General features: G+C 40.2%; 1 protein-coding gene across 6 annotated transcripts in view; it reads left to right on the plus strand.

The window, feature by feature from the left end:
- Positions 1–23,014, plus strand: part of ATP8A2 (ATPase phospholipid transporting 8A2) — a 325,416-nt gene that overhangs the window by 271,086 nt on the left and 31,316 nt on the right. For all 6 annotated transcript variants that reach the window (XM_017831596.1, XM_017831595.1, XM_017831597.1 and 3 more), the window contains one exon: positions 17,234–17,322. In XM_017831596.1, coding sequence (XP_017687085.1) covers positions 17,234–17,322 — 89 coding nt within the window. The remainder of the gene's footprint in view (positions 1–17,233; positions 17,323–23,014) is intronic.

Here is a 23,014-nt window from a genome sequence, read left to right on the forward strand (position 1 = left end):
AAATAAGTCTGAAATTCAGTAGGCTTGTGAGCCTAAGGCAAGCTTAATTAAACTTAAAGGAAAGCAAAAATAAGAATTTTAAATGCTGGTTTGGTTCTCATAAACCTGAGTAAGCCAAAGTCTGGATTACTCAATTATATATGGTTGGGGGATTTGTTTTGTGAGCATTTTACTGCGTGGTGCAGATTCTCAGCATCCTTCTCTTCTGCTGTGTGTGTGTGCCAGTCTCTGAAGAAGGAGAGAAAGGAGTTTTAGGTTATGATTTGGGGGCCCAGAATATGCTCCATGTGCCCCTATTTCATATAAGGCTGCCCTCAGACATGCTGGAAAGTATTTGTAAGGAGGAAGTGATACAATGATGCTCTTTTGAATATTTACCTGAGAATGTATCTGTGCAGTTGTTCATGTCTGTGCCTTGGAAAAGGATGTAGTTCTGTGGTGTGTGTAGTTCTCACTTTGCGGTGCAAGTTTAATAGGAAGGTGCAAGCTGGCCCTAATGTGCGGTTTTGTGGGCTGAAAGCTTGTCACTTTTGAAGGAGCTGAACTCTAGAGCCGGGCACTCTGGTACTGGTTTTCTTCTCTTAAAAATGTTCATTAAGGAGCTCTCCATAATACCTATCTGCATTGAGTTATCTTTGTTCCTTTCATTTTTTGATTGAAATACACATTGCTTTATCAGTTTGGTTTACTTGTCTTTAAGTAAAACTAAAAGCTTTAAATCCACTCCTGCTGCAGTGGATTTAATCACTGAGGCTGGTGCTGCCTTGCATCTCTGTGAGAGGAGTTAGTCAAATTCCAGCTTCTGTGTGCGCAGGTACTTAGTTTCTCACATCTGAGAATGAGGGATAAAGGAGTAGTGTGAAAATATGCCACATGGTTATCATTTTGAGACAATGGAGTTATTCACTGTAATGTCTGTTAGGTACCCTTGCAGAAGATGTTATGCATGCTAGGTTCATGCATTAGAAGAAATGGATCAGATGTTTTTTTATCAGCATCTGTCTTTGGAAACCAGCGTCCCTGATAATGATTGGTGACTGTCCCAGAGAACTATCAACTCTGTTCATCTTCTCAAGTCAGGCTTCCCAGCAGGCTGGGCGTCACAGAGTGTCATCACCTGAAAGATGAACACAAAATTATGAGACTTTATGAGACAAAAATTAATTTGAGAGTAATGGAAGAGTGGGTTCTAGAAGGTAGAGGAAGTAGGGGGATCTGGGAGATGTAGGAGTAAGAAGGTGGGTAAGGGTCACTGCAGTGTCAAGGGGTTACGTATCCTGTCAATCTTGCCCAATTGATTTCATGATAGAGAAAAAATGTTTTATCCCTGGAGCCTTTATCTGCAGCCTCCAGCTGATACAATCTAAATAATGCATCTTCAGTCCCACTATAGGTACCTAACCTATTGTCTTGGCTGTGGCAATGCCCAGTGGCAGAAGATTAGGAAGAGTATGCAAATAGAAACAGATATAATGGTACTTTTGTGATATAGTCTCCTAGCTCTAAGCAGCTCAGGGATTTCAACACCTAGAAACAATACTTTTGTTTTTACTAAACTTGAATGGGGTTTTCTTCCAGGAAGCAGTGTAATTTTAAGTTCAAATTAAAGTTTTCCAAGTAGTGTGATCGCTCTGTGGTCCACAGCAACCTGCATGAATCATATGCTCTATATGTGAAAGCATGTTACCTCTAAATGGTTTTGAACCTGCCACTGGCTGTCTGATCTGGTGTCTCCAGTTCTTGTACTAGAAAAAGAAAGAAACAGTTATTCTTTTTACCTGCTTTCTGCCATTCTTGCCTTTATAGGCCTTTATATAGTCTCTTTCTCTCCTTCAGTGAAAGTCATCTCATTAGTCATTACTCATAATGAAGCCAAGCCATACTATGATTTTAGTTACCTTTCTTCTCAACCTTTTCTAATTCTCTAGTGTCCTTTTTGGAATGAAGGCAACATGCAGATGAAGCGCAGTTGGTTGTTGGTTTGGGGTTTTTTAATATCAGCAAAATATTTAAGTTTCTTCAATCCCATTCCTAGTAAGTCCTAACACTGAATTTCATTTTTTTGGACTGCTGGATAACAGGATTGCATCCTTGGGCCTTCAGCTGACTATTACTTATATTATTTTCCTCTACGTCTATCACTTTCTACTGAAACACACTGAATTTTATTTTATTACATGAAATGTCCCTTTGATGTTCTTTCTGGTTATTTTGTATTATTTTATAGTCTCTCAAAGGGAAGACAAGGCAACAGTTAGAGGAAATATTGATATTCACCCCTTTCCTAGACTCTTTGATTATCTTGTTTGCCACAAATCATAGTACAGCCTTCTGTAGAACTCCCCCGATGATCTGTCTCCATTAAGAACACCCAATTTGTTGTCCTGCTCTTGGCTTTGTGTTACCTAACTGGCTACTCTCCTGTGCAGGGACCTTTCCCACTTACCCTGTGGTACCTTATTTTCTGATGTTCTGATAAAGGACTTGATCAAGCTGGACCAAGCAGAAATTAGAAATCTGAATAAACAGAGGTCATCCAGTGAGGAAGTCTGACTTAGGCGAAGAGACCGCTTGTGCAGCCTGAAGTGCTGTGCCCAGAACTGGGTGGTGTGGGCACAGCAACAGAGTGATGCCCCTGGCATTCTGCCTCCCAAGGAAATAGCTGGTGGAGGTGGCCTCACCTGATCTTGACCCAAAACTGCAGTGTGATGTAGGGAAAGCTGTCTTAATTGCTGTTAGTGTTGGTTTTCCTTACCTACATGTCATGGTTTAGCCCCAGTCAGCAGCCAAGTACCATGCAGCCACTCACTCACTCCCTCACCAACTGGATTAGGGAGAGGATCAGAAGGGTAAAAAGTAGAAAACTCATGGGTTGACATAAGGACAGTTTAATGGGGAAAACAAAAGCCAAGCACACAAGCAAAGCAAAACAAGGAATTAATTCACTGTTTCTCATGGGCAGGCAGGTGTTCAGCAGGAGAGCAGGGCCCCATCACACGTAATGGTTACTTAGGAAGACAAACGCCATTGCTCCAAACATACCCCTCTTCCTCCTTTTTCCCTCCTTTTTATATACTGAGCATGATGTCATCTGGTCTGGAATACCCCTTTGGTCAGTTGGGGTCACCTGGCTCTGTCTCCTTCCAATCTCCCATGCGCCCCCACCTTCCTTACCAGTGTGGCAGTGTGAAAAGCAGAAAAGGTCTTGGCTCTGTGTAAGCACTGCTCAGCAATAACAAAAACATCTCTATATTATCAGTCCTGTATTCAGCACAAATCCAAAACACAGCCTCATACTAGCCATGGTGAAGAAAATTACCCAGTCAAAACCAGCACACTGCAGTATGAGAAATAAAATTTTCTACCTCGCAGACATGGTATAGTGCTCAAATTAGTAAGCAGCATAGTTCTTGCTGGAGAGCCCTGAACAGAAAGAAACTGGGAAATGCAAAATATTTTAAATATTTGATTTAATTCTACTTGAGCATCAGTGTGACCTGTGCTCCAAGTCACTTAAGTGTTCTTGAAAAATGCCGCAATCATTAGTAAGCAGCTTGCAGTGCAATTGCTGGTCAGATGTGTGCACAGAGAGAAGGGGGAGGTACCCCTATAGGCTGAGATAAACCTCCAAAGTCCTTAAAGGGGAAAAACAGTGGTTTAAATTAAAAGATTGCTGGCAAGCCTTTTAAAAATGCCAGTTGTCTGATACTAAGAGACTTACAGACTTTGGGATTTGTTTCTAATGTCACTGATACAGCTTTGGAAGATCTTGATATTTCTACTATTTTAATGTTAATTCTAAAATTACCGATCTTCATCTACTGTACCTTGTAGGGTTTAAGCAGAATGTCAATCCACCGTTTTTAGTAGTCAGGCAGAAACTATTTAAAAACTATTCCTGATGATATGCAGCCGACACGATTTTAAAGAACAGCCGTATGGGAGTGTTTCTTTTAAAACTATACATAACATGGCATTGTAGGATTCCTGCATACAGAAGAAAATAAACCAGGTCAGCACAGGTCAAACTTCAGTCTTCCAGTGTGAAAAGCATCTATTTTAAGTGGAAGATGAGAAATGATATAGTAACTGTTACCCTGAAGTGAAAAAATCATGCTGTTTATGTATTTAATTGGTCAGGGTTTGCAATGGGGCTTTTAATTCTGCTGCTGTCGGATCTTGTACTGCTGCTGTCGATCACAGGTTTTCTCTTTCTTAGAAGACTCATGGTAAATTTATTTTGGATAGTTTCTTAACAGGTGTTTCCTCGACATTGCGAATGCTTTAAATGAGAACCGTGCTCCATGTCCGGAGTTCTCAGCTGAAATCACACGCAGCCTGACACGGGCGCTGGTGTGTTTACTCATCTGTGGCCATACTGACAGCAGGCCCTGGTGGGTCCCTGCTGCCCGGCCTGGACGCAGAACAGATGTCGGGGATTAGGAGGAAGGATCCAGGGAGGCTTTCAGGCTGCACGTTGGCGGAAGTCATTCATTGTGGAGATGCAGACAGGGCTGCTGGGCCTGTGCTGAGGAGTCACCCAAAATGGGTCTTGGTGTGTTTGAGTATCTGAATCAAAACCAAATGTTTTCCTGGTACCTTTTAATTAAAGGGAAAGCATAAATCAATACCAAAAAATAAAGTTAATGCAGCAAATTATATTATATTTCAATAGTGCTCTTCCCAGCAAAGAAGCTGGCAATATGGGTCTCCTAAAGTCGCTCTGCCTAGCATGCTGTGGATGGAAAGGCTGCCCAATCTGTCCTGCTGGGAAGGGGTGTGAGGCAGGAGGTGGCTGTGCTGCCTGACTTGAGACCGGGTGGCCAGCAGATTCTCTGCACCTTGGACTAGCACTTGTGGTCAATTTGTCATTTTGTCAGTGTTTTATGATAAACAGAGCATTTCCTGTGGGACTACCTATCTTCAGCAGTCACTGGCTCTTGTGTTTGGAATGTTATATGCTCAGAAATCAACCATCTGTGGAAACATAGGGGTGGCACAAGATGACCAAGACTGAGTAGTGCAGAAGATCTGCCGTGGCGCTCTGTGTCTCCTACAAACATCAAATACTGCACTGCATTCCTGTGAGGCTTGTCAGGCATTTCTCTGGGCTGGGAACCTAACTTTTGGCTGCAATTCATTTATTTGTAGATTCAGAGCAGGTATCTGTAGCTGTGATTCGTGATGTGGAGAAGAGAATTTGTATAAATCATTACTATACTGTGATGATGCTGTTATGAAGGTTTCAGTAAAGGGTTAAAGGAAGCGAGAAGGCTTTGGCAAGAGAGTGTGGTGGGAATCATTGTAGATGTACTTTGTATGTGGTAATTAAAGGCACAGAGACATGGGGCTCTATGAAGAGGTCGTATGTGCTCAAGCAATGGCATAAATTGCTCATTGGGAATGAAAATTAAGAGAAGGAGCAAGGTTTTATGGGAAAAAGTACATATTTGTGGTAAGGCTCCATTGATCTGAGATGAACTGCAGTCATGCTAAAAATAACCCCAAGGTTTTGTGACCTCCAGGAGAGACAGTATGACAGTAAAGAAAACTTTGACCTAGCTGCATTTAGAATATCCTTTAAGAATATAACCATTGAGTGAGGATAAAATCTCAGGTGAATATGTAGTGACTGAGCTAGTAAATTACTCTTTCTGGAGAAATACGATGTGGGGAAGTAATGACTTATCTAATGTGAGTCAACCATTGCTGTAACAGAGTAAGAACAGATTAAAATCTCTAGAACTGAGTTTAAAGGCTACAGTTTTTCAGAATGCAGAACTCCCTCTATTGGAAGTGATGTACTTTCAGCTGCTGTTGACTTTGGTAAGAATTTAACCTGCTCAATGATTTATAAACCTATGCCCCAATTTAAAAAACTTGGAAAAGATCTACTTCTGAACCTTGCAGTTACCAGATCTAATTCATGCTATATGATTATTAGCCATTTTCTGAAATTCTTGAGCTGTTAAGGAATCCACAGGATGTAAGACATGAGGAATAGTGTTATCCTAGTAAATTTAATCTCAAATCGTATCAGGAAATAAGTAAAAACGGAATACGAACAACAGTGTTTTCTGTTTGTGGGTTTCAATGCTCTATTACACTGCAAGCAGCAAATCTGTAGGTTCGCAGGACTCTCCAACAGGCTGCTTGCAAGAGAGGTGTCTGCCTACCCCATCGAAATTGCTACATCAGGACGCTGGAGAGCAGCAGTCTTCCTAAAGTCAACACGTTTGCCAGATTTGGGGACAACATGCTGAATCTAATTTGAACTAATACTGATAGAAGTGTTGTCACTGGCCATTCCAGATTTTCATATGTGCCATAGAACTTGAGTTTTGGTCAGCAGCTTCAGTCAGGAGATAGAATTGTTTAAGTGTCTCAGGCAAGTGCATAGATACCTGATTCTACTTAGCTGAAATATTTAATAGTGTAGTTAATGTGGTTTATGTTTTTATGTTTTTTTAATCCACTCTCTTAAGATGGTCTATAAAAGCCCAAAAAAGCTTAGCATAAGGATACACTCTGGGGCAAAACAGGTAGTAAAAGAGTAAATGCACATCTCAAATATTTTTTTTTTGAAGTTAATAAAACAATCATGTGAGATGAGGAAGTGTTATTTGATACTAATATAAAAACCCCTATTTTTCAATATAGTATTTGTTTGTTTAAAACCTTGTTTTTGAAACACTCCATAGAGGTTGATTCTATCTTCTGTGTTTTCTGAAGTTGGGACGTATGCTCACATTCATACCATGAAGCCATGGTAGAGGTAGAATAAGACCAGGGTTCCTGAACGTGATCTTTCTGCTTATGGCAGAGCATCTTTTTACTTAGAAATGCTACTTTGCTAATAGTGAGGAGGATGTGTTTTATGTGAGGAAACCGGTGCTGTTGCAGTAGCACAGCTGGAAGATTTCAACACACAAAGCCAGGAAATTCGAGGGTTCTGACTCTTTGTAGGTATAACTTTGTAGGTATAACTTCTCTCTTGGCTAGCAAGCAGCAACTTCTGCTAAACATAATTACTCTCTTGGAGTTTTAAATTCAAAGGTGGGTTCTATAAAATTTCACTTTTTTCCCCCCTGCAGCTTTCATGATAAAGGCACAGTTATTAAATAAGGCCAGCTACTATACAAGAGTGGTTGCTCCTAAAACCTTCACAGAAAGTTACAGGCAGCTAACAAGAGTGGTTGCATGTTGAACATTACTTCAAGAGGAGGACCATAATGTAAAGGATAAATTTCTTTTTATATGCAGAGTAGAAGTTTATACTGAAGTGCATGAAGAAGTGAATAAGACATTATTCACTGTTACATTGTCGGGTCTGTCAAAGTTAGTCTTTCGTATTTACTTTGTTCTTTCTATTCATGCCTCTTTTGGTGTAATTTGAAAGGGAAGGAGAGAAAAAATACAAGGATTCTAAAAAAAGTGTCTGTAGGATTGACTTTGCTTTCATACTGGGAAGGACACTTTCCTACATGTTTTACCTTGGCTTGGTGAAATTACAGCCCCGTGGCAGGTCACTGCCCACCAGTAGCTAGCTACCCATGGGCCTGCTCTTCCACATTTTCAAGGGTGAGTTCATTTTAAATTGAAATACAAAAGAAGATTATACTGTGTTGCACAACTGTCCAGTTGGGTAAATCTCAGAAAACTCAAACTATCTTATGATTCAAAGTAGCATCAAGCCTGATGCAAAAGAAATCTTGACATAAACATTGTCGGGGCTGGTTGTTTTTCCCCAAATTGTTTGTAGTCCTCATGAACATGTGCAAAGGAAAGAATTACTTTGGTTCAGTTATTTTAATTCATGCTGGGGGAGCTCAGACTAATACAAAATTATATTTTATAGTTGAGTTTTTTTAACCAGGAAGAATAATTAGCGTCTCGTGCCATTTAGGTAAGGTTTTACTGAGGTGTTTCATCCACTTTAAGGAGAAGTTCTTTCGTTGACAAGATCTGTGTTTCCTAATAAAATTTCAGGAATCCACTTATCCATTTACATGGAATATGATTTTACTACTAAATTTTAACAAATGGTCTTCTCCAAATTACTTTGAAGAAACATTAATTTATGGTTTTTTTTATTGAGCTTACTGTAACCAATAATGAAAAAAATGATGGGCTGCATGAAATTGCATCAGAGTTTACACTGCTAGTGAACCATAAAATCAAATTAAAGCACCATCTGATTAATTTTCTTAATTTTTTACTATCAGAGTAATAATAGAAAGTAGCATGGGCAGACTCCTTGTTTAATTGGTACTGTTGTATACTAATTAGATAATGAGATACAATAATTTCTTCCTTAAGTAAGGCTGCAGATGTAGAATATATTTTTAGTTAACACAAAGCAGAGCTTATTAACATCCTTTGGGACACATTAGTTGATGATATATTCATTCATCTATCAGATATTAATTTCTGTGAATTACATTAAGAAATAAAATAGAAATAGGTTGCTAACTTGCTGTGTTTCTCCATTATGGAATAAGAATTCCTGACAAGAAAATAAAAGCATGTAGGAGCTCTGAGGATTTCACTGTGCTCCTGTAGTGTTATAACGCTAACTGTTTTTTCCAAAATCATGGCTGTGTATGTCAAGTTACTTTGGGTGGAGCTTTTTCTTGCCCTTGAAGATACTAATTTACTGGTTTGTAGTTTTGTATTGCTAATTCCTAGAATTTTCTGATCATGAAATAGCTTAAAGGATTTAAGCTATTTAAAGCAATTCGTCTTTTTTAAGTTGCCATTGTATTTTTCTGAGTCTTCTGTACTTCAGTTTGTATTTTCCTGCTTTCTTTTATCCATCATAACCAGCAACTTCTTTAATGAAAAGTTTCTTGCCTGAGACCTGTATCTCAAAATTCCTTGGGCTTTGCTAGGAATGCCAAATATATGCCTTTGTGATATTGTGTTGGCATTTTTCTTTTTGCTCAAAGTACTGCTCCTGTTGTCCCTCCCTACATTTATATCCAGGTGCTACATTAAAATTACCAATAAACTGGATAACTATGTCATGGAAGCTACGCAGTGGAGAGATTTCTTACTCTAGGCTTCCGTATGTCTTTGACTGGCAAAATTAAGGGAAAAGGGTAAAATATGTGAGTGAGGTGTCTTGATTTCTTTTTTTTTCTTTTCTCCTCCTACTGCTCTCAAGGGGATATGGCTATATGAGCAGACACTGCAAGAGGGAGGAAATAGGTTTGAGACTGGACCAATGTATCATTGTGTTAAATCCAGCCAGCCAGTGAGGTCATTGTTTTCATCTGAGTCATTTTAGAACGAAAACTCTTACATTATGGAAAACATTGCACATCTTTATTTCAGACATGGAAATATCCAGCCAGCCTTTCAGTGGCAGAGCTCCTCTGATTTCATCTGAGGTACTCCTGACTCCCAGTGGTGTAAGCAGGAGGAGAAATAAAATTTTTCTGCCTCATTTTTTAACACTTTGCCACTAACTCAAAGGAGTTACTCTTTAGGCACTTTTCCAGCCTAGACTCTTGTTGAAGAGGGAGCTGGTAAATCTGTTGATCACACCTTTCAGCCCTGAATCTAGAAAAGCTGTCCAGCCTGGAGCTGGCTGGCTACAGTTATGCTGTGGGGAAGTCCTTAAGCACCAACTCATGTTGAAGCTAGACTGTATTCCACTGGGCACAGGGAAAATCCTTGAGACTGCATTCTTGGGTATTGATTATATTTCGTATTTGGGCTTCAAGAGGCTCGTTCTCTGTGTAGTGTGATTTAACTGAGGAACTTGGGCAGTCTGCCCAGCACTGCAATTGAGTTGTGTGAGCAGGAGCTGGCCCTGTCATCCCTCTGCACTTTCAGCTTTAATGTATATGATCTTTAAGGTGAGTCTGATATTTGTAGCACTTTGAGGATCTTGTATAATACAGTAATTTTAACACAATTTGTCTGTCTACTACAGTATTAACAGCATGGGGTGAAGATACTGACCATTCCACATAAGCTAATAGCAAAAGCAGGAGGTTTTGACTGGATGTAATAAATGCCTTTTTATCATTTGAAGTGTGAGATAGTTGATGCTTTCAGAGTAATTTATGAAAAATGGATTGGTTTATGGCACAGTATCTTCCAGTTGTTACATGGCATGTGTTTAGACTGTTAGTATATGGTAAGTCTTGTATCTCCTTAAGATCTGTTCAGTTACTTGATTGTTGAGAAATTAATATTTTTACCCATTCAAGGTTAAACTTCCAGGTCTTTTGAAAGAATACTACCTAGTGCTGGTGCTGAAACATTCAGGCTTAAGAGGACCCAAAACATGCAGAGCATGCACAGTGCAGCTCTCTAAAGGAAGAGAGCTCTCTAGAACAGGTGTGGGTAATGGTCTGCAAACTATAAATATATATTTGTTGGGGAGTTTGCATGGTGATATTGTTGACAATCTGTGATAGTTTTTTTAATGCATGGAATCTGTTTCTACTGAAGTTAGGGTTTAAATTTTCTTATGTAAGCATTTAAAAAAAAATCTGCTGCAAAGATGTCTAAGATGTAACATTACTAGAAGTGCAATAATTTCAAAATTGGGGTAGCATGTGTTTTACTTTCTACTGCAAATATTTCCTAGACATTTAAAGCAGTGTCTGAATCTATAGAGCCTTGTTGAATCTATAGAGCAGATGGAAGGCCATATCTCCCAGGAATCTGGAAGTTTCTAGAACATTGCTGTAATGTGCCCCAGTGCTAATGCCTGAGCTTCTCAAGGAGAATAATATATTTGTCCATACACCCTGCATTCAGGTGAGGCACTGGAACTTAAAGATAAATGGAGGGGGATTGTTTGCCCGAGCTAGCAGCACTAGTAGGAAAGTGTCTGTGACGAAGGCCCTAGGAGTAGCACCTCACAACAGTGGGCTGAGGCAGAGATAAGCTTTGAGGAAAACTGTCTTCATTGACTGTATAACAGACATGCTTGCGAGTGACTTGCCTAACATGGGATGGGAGCAGAGCGACCAACTGGGATTCCCCTGGCCCAGCTTTAACCTTTCTCAAATGGTGTGCTCAGACCAAGCCACTGGTCTAGAACTAATGGAGGAGAGGTACTGGCAGATGTCTACCTCATGCATCTCAGTTGGCTATTTGAGGTGGGGTTGTCTGCTGCTGGGGATGCATTGCTTTCTGCTTTGGGTATTGAGGCAATGCAGATGGAGCAGCAGGGCCAAGGCTCCCAGAGCTGCATTTGCAGCTTCAGCCACATGTCTCATCAGGAGGATCCTTCAGTGTCTTAGAAGTCTAGATCATTAGTATCTCAGTGATGGCATTGAATATTTCTTGTGCTGTTGCCATATGTGAATCCCTCACAGTAGTCATGTGGCCATCTTTTCCCTAACTCCTCCTTTCCCAAGTGCTGCCAAAGGCGGAGCCATGCTATCATCCACATGTGACTACTGGTGACTTAAGTGGTACGCCATCACCTGACTGCAGGTTAGACTTGAATCCCTAGCTTATAAAGTTGGAATTGAACAAATATGAAACCACAGTTGAGTGACTTATCGCGTCCTTACCCATGTCTTGTGGAGAGAGCTATGATCAGGCTCCAGGCGCGCTTCCAATAATACTTTTTATCGTGCTGTAAATATAAAGCCAGCTGTTTCCATCATGATCTTATGCTTTTGCTGTTCATTTTTTGTCAGAGTTAAGATGCATGGATATATGAGGAAATGAAGTAATAAAGAACTTTTGTTATTCAAAATAAAAATTTAAATTTTGTCTCACTTTTCTAGAATGACAGAAGATGATTGAGATCCTTGTTTGGTTTGTTAGAATCATTTACTGGTTCCCAGTTGTCTAACCATGCTGTGAAAAGAATACTAAAACAGTTTGCATATTGACTTCCCACCCCTGGGCACTTCTGGCCTTGTCCTTCTTGGAAGTTGCTGAAAATAGTGGCACCACCTATTGGTGGAATAGTACAACTAGGAATGATGCTTATTTGCATACTAAGGAAAAGTAGTAAAACAGAGAAAAAAGTTCAAAATGTATTCCATATTGCAATTTAAAATTTGTTTAAAAACAACCTATTCTGTATTTGATATGCTTGTGTATAGCATGTCCTTGAGTTAAAATAAGCAAACAAAACCTCCAAAAAAACCCCAAAAAACAAAAAAGCACACCTTAACCTAGGCTTTGTAAAATAATAGTACAAAGCAGATCTTCCTGGTCATTCTGAATGACCAGTATTATCACTTTTTTACTGTGTTTAAAAGAAGAAAAAGAAACTACTCACTCTTACAAAAGTTGTTTACAAGAGGTTAAAGGTATTGGGACCTAAATTATTTTCTCCTCAGTTGTGAAATAGCTGGAGCCAAGATTTTTTTTCTTTCTTTTCTTGTTCCCATTCTTTCTTTTTAACAAATGTTACCAGTTCTCTAAAATGAGTGCTTTGTCTGTGGCAGATTAATCAGTGCTTGAAAGGCAGTCTACTGGTGGCAGCAGTTTAAGTTGCAATGTCCTCAGTAGGAGGACTTACATTAGTCTCAAGTGTTTTGGGGGGGTGCCTTGTGATTAATGATCTCTGGTAGTTAGATTTGGATGGGATAGTCTCTAATGTTTACATCAGTAGACAGAATAAAAATTACTTAGTTGCATACTGTGGGGTTTGTGTGATGACAGAGCTGCTCAAAATTCTGAATTTTTTTTAAAAACCAACCTATTTCTACTGCTTCTTGTGATCTTTACCAAAAAAAAAGAAAGAAAGAAAGAAAGAAAAAGTGATCATTCCTGTTTGGTAGCTCTACTTTTCCTATCTAGCGGGGTATAACTGATAGCTGAAGGGTGTTATTCACTGGGACTGGGTATAGAAATGCCCTGTTTCACTGAAGATGTAACGTAGTACTGTCTTCACTGCTGTCAGGAATAGCTGAGCAACTGGAATGCAGCACAGCAACAGCTGGGAAGCCTGAGAAAAGCTTTGTTGGGATATATAGGTGTTCTTATTGTAGCTTCTGTTCATAGCCCAGCTCTCTATCCTGCAAGTTGGAGACTATCCTAAAAGTGGGTAGTCTGTGGATGTCCCCAGAACATGCTAGGTGATTTCCAGTGAATCCTCTGCTGAGGAGCCCCCCATCCTGTGAGCAGATGGTGTGATCCTGCCAGAGAGAAGACTGTCTTCTGAAGCAGAGCTGTGCATTCAAGACAAACCAGTTCACTGTCAAGCAGCATAGAATAACTCCAAGGGGAAACTAGAGGTGAGCAAGAAAGAAACTTCCAGATGAGCTTAGAAATGGAGTAAAATTTTCGTAAGGATTGTGTGGAAAAAGGCTTGCCAGTGGTAAAATGAGTGTTTGACAGGGTTCAGATGAGATGAATAGTTTCACTGTTATGGTGAAGTTTTTGGAAGAACAATACTTGAGTAAAATACATAATTGCAGGCAAAAAGTATTTGGCTTTGATTTTTTTTTTTTATCTGAGACATGTCCAAATTCATAGCCATCGGTTGAGATGTCAACATTTATAACAACAATAATAGCATTTAAACTTCTATTGAACACATACTCAGATTGTTCTGCACTTTGAAAGTGTGTCAAGTTGCTTTCAGCTAGAAAAGCAAGAAGTGGAACGTAAAATATTTCAGAGCAAAAATAGCAGAAAATGCATATGGAATACTATGAACCCTTTTTAGCCTTTATTAGCAAAGGCAGCATAAGGATGGTCAGTGGAAATAATGCTGATGTGGTTCTGTGACTGCTAGCACTTGCAGGGTCACAGCCAAAGAAGAGCAAAGCATGAGAATAAATCTCATTAAGTTTTGGCACTGTTATTACAGTTCTGCTTTTTGGCTAACAATGAAGTTATGAATTCTCTCTTATTCCTGCGCATCCTTTTCTTTAAATAAGCATTGATCAAAACTGCCTGTATGCTTCTGGCATTCACATGTGAATGCAGGCATGAGGGCTCCCAAATAACTGAGAGCTGATTCTGGGACTGAAATGTGTTTGCTTACTGTCTGTGTGGGTGGCAAAGTGTCCATAAATGTTTTAGCACTGTCTAGCTTGCTCTTGGTTTCAGTACAAGATTTACCACTGGTCTGTCAGTCCAGCAATGGCATAGCGGATTTAACATTTAAAAATGAAAAATGCTTTTGGAAGTACTCGCTACTGGGCAATCCAAGGGCAAGTTACAAAATCACAGAATCAACCAGGTTGGAAAAGACCTGTGAGATCGAGTCCAGCCCACCACTCTGTCAACTAGACCATGGCACTAAGTGCCACATTCAGTCTCTTCTTGAATACCTCCAGGGACAGTGACTCCACCACCTCCCTGGGTGGCCCATTCCAATGTCTGATCGCTCTGGCTGTAAAGAATTTCTTTCTAATGTCTAACCTAAACCTTCCCTGACACAGCTTAAGACCGTGCCCTCTTGTCCTACTGCTGGTTGCCTGGGACAAGAGACCGGCCCCTACCTGGCTACAACCTCCTTTCACGTAGTTCTAGAGAGCGACGAGGTCTCTCCTGAGCCTTCTCTTCTCCAGGCTGAACGACCCCAGCTCCCTCAGCTGCTCCTCATAGAGCTTATGCTCCAGTCCCTTCCCCAGCCTCATTGCCCTTGTTTGGACACTCTCCAGCACCTCAGTGTCCTTCCTAAACTGAGGGGCCCAGAACTGGACAGAGTACTCAAGGTGCGGCCTAACTAGTGCTGAATACAAAGGGCAGAATCACTGCCCTGGTCCTGCTGGCCACACTATTCCTGATCCAGGCCAGGATGCCATTGGCCTTCTTGGCCACCTGGGCACACTGCTGGCTCATGTTCAGCTTCCTGTTGATTGGAACCCCCAGGTCCCTCTCTTCCTAGTCACTCTGCAGCCACTCTCTCCTCAGCCTGTAGCACTGCACAGGGTTGCTGTGACCACAGTGCAGAACCCTGCACTTGGTCTTGTTAAACGTCATACTGTTGAATTTGGCCCATCTATCCAGCCTGTCCAGGTCCCTCTGCAGAGCCCTCCTACCCTCCAGCAGGTTGATACTCCCCCCCAACTTGGTGTCATCTGCAAATTTGTTAGTGCTACACTCAGTCCCCTTGTTCAGATCATCAGTAAAGATATTAAACAGGACTGGGCCCAACACTGATCCCTGGGGGACACCACCAGTGACCGGCTGCCAACTGGATGCAGCCCCGTTCACCAACACTTTCTGGGCCCAGCTCTCCAGCCAGTTCCTAATCCAGCAGAGAGTGCCCCTGTCCAATCCATAGGCTGCCAGCTTTTTCAGGAGTGTGCTGTGGGAGATGGTGTCAAAGGCTTTGCTGAAGTCCAGATAGGCCACATCCACAGCCTTCCCCTCATCCACCAGGTGGATCACCTGATCATAAAAGGAGATCAGGTTGGTCAGGCAGGACCTGCCCATCCTAAACCCGTGCTGGCTGGGTCTGATCCCTTGTCTGTCCTGTAGGTGCCATGTGATCACACTTAAGGTTATGGAACAGATCATCCTGCCAGGCACTGAGGTCAGGCTGACAGGCCTGTAGTTTCCGAGGTCTTCCTTCTGGCCCTTCTTGTGGATGGGTGTCACATTAGCCAGCTTCCAATCATCTGGGACCTCCCTGGTGAGCCAGGACTGGCGATAAATGATAGAGAGCAGCTTGACGAGCTCTTCTGCCAGCTCCCTCATCACCTTAGGATGGATCCCATCTGGTCCCATAGACTTGTGAGGATCCAAGTGGCTCAGCAGGTCACTAACTTCTTCCTCCTGGATAACAGGGAAGTTGCTGCTAGATGTGACTTAGTTGTTAGGTGAACAACTTTAAACGGAGATCAACACCAGGAGAACATACTAGATGCTATTGATGAACATTCTGGCAAGGCACTGTGATGGCTTTTCTCGGTTTAAAAGCTTTACTGTAGTGATTGGTAAAAGTCTTTTGTTGTGATCAGTCATGTTTAAGGGTATAATTACAAATTTTGTCTTCTTACAATATATTTCAAAGGCTAGTAGATATTTTGTGTAGTTCCATGTTCTCCAGCTCAGCTTTGTGTTTATCTGTGCAATGCCTTGACACTCTAGCATTGCAGGCTTGCAATGCTTGTGTGCTACAGTAGTGAGGCAAAGCTGAGCCAGCCAAGCCTGCCTTCCACTGGTGAGGCAGCTGCTACAGTTTTGTGTCCGTGGGTACGGGCCTCCCTGCCTTTGGCAGCGTTGCATGCGAATGTCGGTAGATGTGTGTATGGAGCATACAAAATACTGGGAAGTAAATGTTTGGGGAAAAAGATACAGCAGTGTCCATAACTGGCAAGAGAGCAAAATCTGTCTAGACACTGGAAATCCTGTTGAAACCCTTCAGCCTCTATTTCAGTTGTGTCCTCGCACCAAAAAAAAAAAAATTCCTTTCTGTCCCTAATGTGCTGGAGAGCTTAATGATTGTGATGGGAAGTGTGTGTGTTGCATGCAAGAGGTGATGACGTCTCAAGTCTTCCATTTACTGAACCTGGGCCTTAATCACCATTAATTTATCTGCAAAAGATTCTAATGATCTAAAGTAGCATTTCTGTAAATAGTGCTGTATTTCAACTTCGTTCCATAACTATGTGTATATGCTGGGTTGTGCAGGGTTTCTTCCTTCTCGAATCCCACCAAACTTTTTCTTCAAGCATTGCAACAATGAGAAAAATGCAAAGATAAACTTTGAACTCTTTGTTTGTAAAAATGCCATTTGCAGGACAGGAGTGAATCTTTCCCACCCTGGGTTTCAGGCAGCAGTAGTTTGAACAAGAAGTGCTGTATTTAAGTGGAATATGACTGAAACATTTTAGTGAGAAATGTGTTTTTTTCATGTCAGTTTGATCCTGCTTAGAGATCCAGGACGTTAGGTAGAAACAGAGTAAGCAAAAGGCACAAAATATAGTCAGAAGGGCAAGTTAAATATACTTATGGTGCTCTTCTCCATGACTTAAAATGTGTCTGCCTGAATCCACAACTTAATATCATTGGAGGATTTGGTCAAAATGCTTTTAAAAAATTGTTTTCAAAAATTTCTGAGGAATCTGAGGTCATAAGGAATCATTGCAGTGAAAAATACCATTAGTATTTGTTAATTGAAGGCCTATCTTCTGTTAAGAGTTGATGAGGCTTACCACCACCATCAAATTTCAACATCACCCAGTACCTGTCTGATGCCATCACTCTACCTTTTTGCTTGTAAACAACCACTTAACATGTAATGGCTTGAAAATACTCATGATTTATTTGTTTGTTTCCTTCACAGGCTGGAATGGTGTTAAGATGTGGATACTTCTGGTTTGGCTTGTTTCTTGTGCCCACTGCGTGCCTTGTTAAAGATGTGGCGTGGACAGCGTAAGTCCCAGACCAGTCCTCTTGGTGTTTTAGGAATTATTCTGTATTCACGTGTTGTCCGGTTCAGTATTGTTCTGTAAAGAACTCTGAAGTCTTTCAGTGAATGTGAAATGGTACTCCTTTGGAAGGGAAAAAAGGTGAAATGGGCATGATTTCTCACCTGTCAATGCAACCAGCAATGTGAGAGAATGAATAGTTAGTCCTGAATCTGAAGGAGGAAGCCTTGTCTGAGTAATGAAGGTGTGTCACCTTATGATTATCTGTATTGTCTATCCTTTACTTAACGGCAAATTTAAACTCGACATTAGAGACTTTCTATTCCTAAAAAGGAGCAAATAATTTGTTCAACCTGTCTAAGCTTAGGTAGAAAGTAAAAATGTCACACTCTAATCCATTCTCAGTAAGCTGTCTCAGTAAGTTATTCATCAGCTGCTTTTTAGGTTCTCCTTCAGCAGCAGATCTTCCAAAACTTAACTGAGAGAAGAGCAATACTCCACACTTTATGTTTGAAGTTTTAATGATTCCTTCCCTGACCAGAGAGGAGGAAAAAACTTGTGAAATAGAAGCTGGTCTAATCCCCTTCTCTCAAAACTCTGTGGTTTCAAAGGATTACAGGAGGCAAGCAATTTCAAGAACTTGGATTCAAAGGGAAGCACCTTACCTTCTCTACCATTGCAATTTGAAATGCAGAAGTATATTTTCATTTAGAATTTCTGGTGTTTTGTTCAGCATGCTTTTAATTGTCTTAAGCACCAAACCTTTCATCCTTTCTCTTGGAAAACAACTAAGAAGGTTTTGTTGCATGAATATGTAATAACCTTGTGCAAGGAGGACCCAGGACATTCTTGGGCAAAAGGCAGATCCTAACTGGAGTGAAGGAGAAATACATGTTAGCTTGTCACTTTTCACAAAGGCTCAAAGTGGAAGCATCGTAACACATAACACTTAGCTCCAGGAATGAACTGTTGGTCAGTCAAGGAAGATTCTTAGAATCATAGAACCATTTAGGTTGGAAAGGACCTTTAGTAGCATCAAGTCCGTTTGTAAACCTAGCACTACAAAGTCCACCCATCTGCTTTACGGAGAAATGCAGAAAATACTGACAAAAGCAGAAAGTCTCCCAAACACAGGCAAATTTCAAACATCATTATGAAATCAAGTCATATGCATAGATCTGGAAAATGTGGGTTTTATTCATATGGGGTTGATAGCACAGCTAAATTAAATTGGTAGTAGGCAAATCTACCAATCAGTAAGTACTTCTTAAACGCTTTCCTGTTGTCTCCCTCAGCTTAATTTTCATGAGCTACTGCTAAAATTAAAACTAGGTATCATACTGTAATATTTCTTTTCAGGGTCAAACTATGATTTAATAGTCCAGCATATCATAGGGCTTTTTGTTGCACTCACTAAACTTCTTCAATTGAAAATTATTTTAAAATTCTAAAAGTGAAGTCAAAATGTTTAAATTTAGATACTTAACCGTGTCTGTGACCAGCTCCTTAAAACTCTGGGGAAAAAAAAAAATCTTAAAATTCATTTAGCATAACAGGCCTTGCTCCAGTGTCAGGCATTATTTGAAATTATCTGCTTAGAAGTCAGTGGAACTTTTGTGATTAAAGCTAAATAGGAGATGAACTGTTTGCAGCATCAGGGATCAAATTTATGTATAGATGTCCAAGATTACACTTCAGTTTTTTAAATGTTTTCATGATAGTTGAGTGTCCTGAAGTTGTCCTCTGTTCTTATCAGTTCTTGGCAAAAAATGACTCATGAATTGTAAAACAGGCCAGACCATGGCAGGCTCATCCTCAGCTATTAGTCATTTTAAACTCCGTTACTGACTCAGCCTGTTCTTTAATATTTCTTGGAGAAATCTCAGCAACATAATCCTTTCAGTGGTTCAGACCAAGAATGTACAGAGATTGTGAAGCTCTCAAGACAAACGTGCATGATTGATATGCTAGATATTTTCCCAACAGATTTTAAACAGGAGGCTCCTATCAACATTAAGCAAAAAATCTGTTCTCTGAGCAGGACTTTTTTTTCCCCCTAACCCATCACTGAAAAATTAACACCATTAACATTTTAACTAGGATAAATGAAATGACACAGCTATCAGCACTGCCATATGGAAGGAGTAAAGGTCTGTTTGCTTTCCAAGAGGCTTGCCATTTAAAACTGGAGCCTAAGGCCTCTGGAAATCTGCCGGCACATTTCCATAGCAGTGGTTACACCACATTGCTCTCTGTAATTCAACAGAATATGGTTTTGGCTATAAAATTACAGCAACTCTGATTTCTTGTGATCATGGAATTTATCCCTTTCGATTTCTTTTGGACGTGAAGCGTATGTCCGCAGGAGGAGCATCCATGTGACCCAAAAGGTACATGCCTAATTGCAGTACAAAATACTGCCAGAATACCATACACATGCTACAGAGTTTTTGTCTGGAAAAAGGTTGATTGGAAAGACCTATACAAATCTTTTGTTTCTAAACTGCTGTGCTGCATGCACTATCAAAACTTCTAGTGCTGGAAGCAAGAACTAGTTTTACGTGTTCCCTTTGTTACACAGGCTACGTTTGTCAAAACATCACTTACCTCCCATGTTCTCTGCAGCTCCAGGCTATTTTTTTCCTTTTTTTTTTCTTTTTAAATGAATCAAGGAAATGTGGAAAACTCTCTTTAAAGAGAGGGAAGCTTATTATTAATATTTGGTTGAAATACCACATTATTAACTTTGGTCCACTACCCTGGATTCAGTGCCTTGGTTTACCTTATAAAAGTTCTAGTTGTGCAACCATTTGAATGAACAGAGCTTTATAAGGTGAGTGCTTCCTCACAGTTGGCACTTGTGACTTGAATACGTGTCACCAGCGCTAGGAAGTCTTGAAATAGCTGAGCCACAGAGTTACGTGGGAATCATAAAAATGCAGAGTGTATTTCAGCAAAATCAGGCAAGAGGGCAAGAATTTAGTCATAATTGGTATCTCAGTACTTATATTACAGTGAAAAATTTCCTGAGCCTTCCAATTACCAAAATTTTCATGTACTTTTTTTTTTTTTTTTTTACTGGGGGGGAAGAAGCATTTTGCACTTACCAGTTCTGCTGTGTAAGTAAGAGAAGGTACAAAGAGTTCTTCCCATCCTTGCACATACCTGCAGTCCCTGGAGTGCAAGACTTGTAAGATGGTAGTGAGGATAATGGCCCACAATAGAGGTGGTAATGGCCCACAATAGAGGTGGTGTCATGTTTGAGAAACATTTGTGAATGCTACCATGCTTCTCCCTGGCAGATTCTGGCCTCCTGACCCCCCTAAATATCCTCCTAGGGCAGCAAAGGGATGCACTTCCCTGGCTTGGAAGGGGAAGGGCCATACAAAATACAGTTAACCTTTTGCCCGTTCTTATGGTCTCTGGTCTTAATATCCCAATGTGTGAGGGGAAGGTGAGTTTGTCTTTATGTAATGCATCAAATTGCAGCTGAACAGTAACATCGAACACAAGATCTCATCATTTATTGAGAGATTGTGCATCTAGGGCCACTTGTAAGTACTAAGCTAAAAGCTAAGACTCCTCCCTGTGTTTCTGTGTATCAAAAGTTTATAATGTGCTGTAGTGAAAAAGTCATAAAGTTTCAAGTCCTGTTGCCAGCAGTCCATGGAATATTTGCAGTTGTCTTTGATAGGAGCAAGCCCAGACTCTGAGGCAATTGTAGTACCATATTTTAATATTTGTTTTTGAGGGAACATGTGGATAGGTTAGCTCAGACCCTTTTTATATTTTTTTATTTATTTATAAATACTTGATTACTGACCCTTCCATGGATATTCTTGCTTCCAAGTGAAGGAGTGACTCAATGCATAACAACTACCTGTGGGTTTATTGTGGTTTTATGGATACCCAGCCCCAGCAGAGCCCTTGTGTTTCATTGTTTCACACTACTTACAAAACACTTCAGTACTCCCAACTTCAGGCCAACAGTATTTTTTCCATGCTGTGCCGTATCAGCCTCCTTGATCTGTGCTGCACAAATTAGACTTGTTGCTCAAGATCTGTTAAGTTTTGGATTCAATATTTGTTCTAAAGGTGAACATCATCTCTTATGGTGTGTGGCAAGATACACATGGACCCTTGGGAGAGATTGAATAACTTGTACATATGTGTTCTTGTCTATGGGGAAAACTGGTTATAAAGGATTTGAAAAATTCCAAACGCGATCAGTCTTCAAGTTTGCAATAGTAGGTATGGCCTCTTTAAAAGGTAAGAGAGAAGTTCAAGGTCAAAATTTCAATGCATTTATTTAAATTAAAGACTGCGATGATGAAGTCAACCAGAAAGATTATAAGAATTAATAGCCTCAAAGCTTTTTCATTTTAATAGCTATATTTTCCCTTCCTCAAAGAGGAGACCAGTCTAATCATTAGCCTAACTAGTTATAGCAACTTGAGTCTAATTAATTTCTGTGCAGCTGTTGGTAATCTCACATTGTTGAAGCATTATGAATTTTAAAAATATCCTTGCTACTCATTTCTTTCTACACAGTATGTTGGTGTTGCAAATCATACACCTTTGTTGGTTTAACAGTATGTTCTTCTAAGTACATCCTGATAATCTTTACTTCCAGATTTTTCTATGCTTCATCTTTTGTTCTGTTTTTTTCTCTTAAATGCAGATATGTTTTGAAAGTAGTTTTTATTTTAGCTTCTCATTTTTAGGCATTTGCCTAATTCAACAACACAAAGACCAGAGGACTTGGATATCTTAGTATTAATATCAAGGCAGTGTCATCCTAAATAGTATCAGCAAAGATTTTGCGGTCTTTGTTTCTTATTCCCCATGGAAGGAGCTATGAGTATCATAAGTACCTTTTAAAAATAAATGCATCTTCATTATATTTTAATTACATATACACCAGTCATTCTTTTTCTCCTAGAGGGAGTTTGACATTGTTTTATATCATTGGTTAAAGATTTTAGTGTCTGCATGTACGATTTTTATAAAACTTGTAGAGAAATTTTTGCCATCTCTAGAGTTGAAGAATAATATTTTAATGCCATAAAGCAAGTACTGTCTCAGCCAACTTGGCTCCATCTTGTCTTCTTTTGCAGTCACATGCAAATCATTATATTCTCATGGGACATTTATCCTCCTTTAAGTGACACAAAAGAGGAAGCTGATCAAAAACTGCCCATTGAAGAAAGATCCCTGCTTCTTTTTTTCTTGCTTTGTACATGTCAAGACGAAGGGGACTAGATTCTCTCCCATAGATCAGTGTAATTTAGGTATAATAGCACTGGAGCAATAGGTACAACTGGGGCTAAAAAGGTCAAGTCTATGGGGGGAATTGCACTCTAAATTTCGATTACAGGTGTTGTACATAAGTTGCTCTTTCAATCCTCAAGCTGAGGAAGTAGGTCACAGCCAGTCTTGTTACTGTCAGTTTGGAAGTTCATTGGGGAGAGAAGTTCCTTTCCAGTCATGTGAGAATGATAAACAAAAATCAAGGGGTTTGAATGGCAATTACTATCTGAGCCTTTCCTCGGGTTTTCAGAGCAGTGCCACACATATCTCGAAAGACAGGGTGGAATCTTGTTTTACTGCCATGAATATTCAATGAATCCCAGCCTTTTGTCTGAATGCCCGGGTTCTGAGCAGTTCCACGGCAGCGGTGTCAGATCTCTGTGGTC

The sequence above is a fragment of the Lepidothrix coronata genome, unplaced genomic scaffold (genome assembly GCF_001604755.1).
Source record: "Lepidothrix coronata isolate B3197 unplaced genomic scaffold, Lepidothrix_coronata-1.0 Scaffold193, whole genome shotgun sequence".
Taxonomy (NCBI): Eukaryota; Metazoa; Chordata; class Aves; order Passeriformes; family Pipridae; genus Lepidothrix; species Lepidothrix coronata.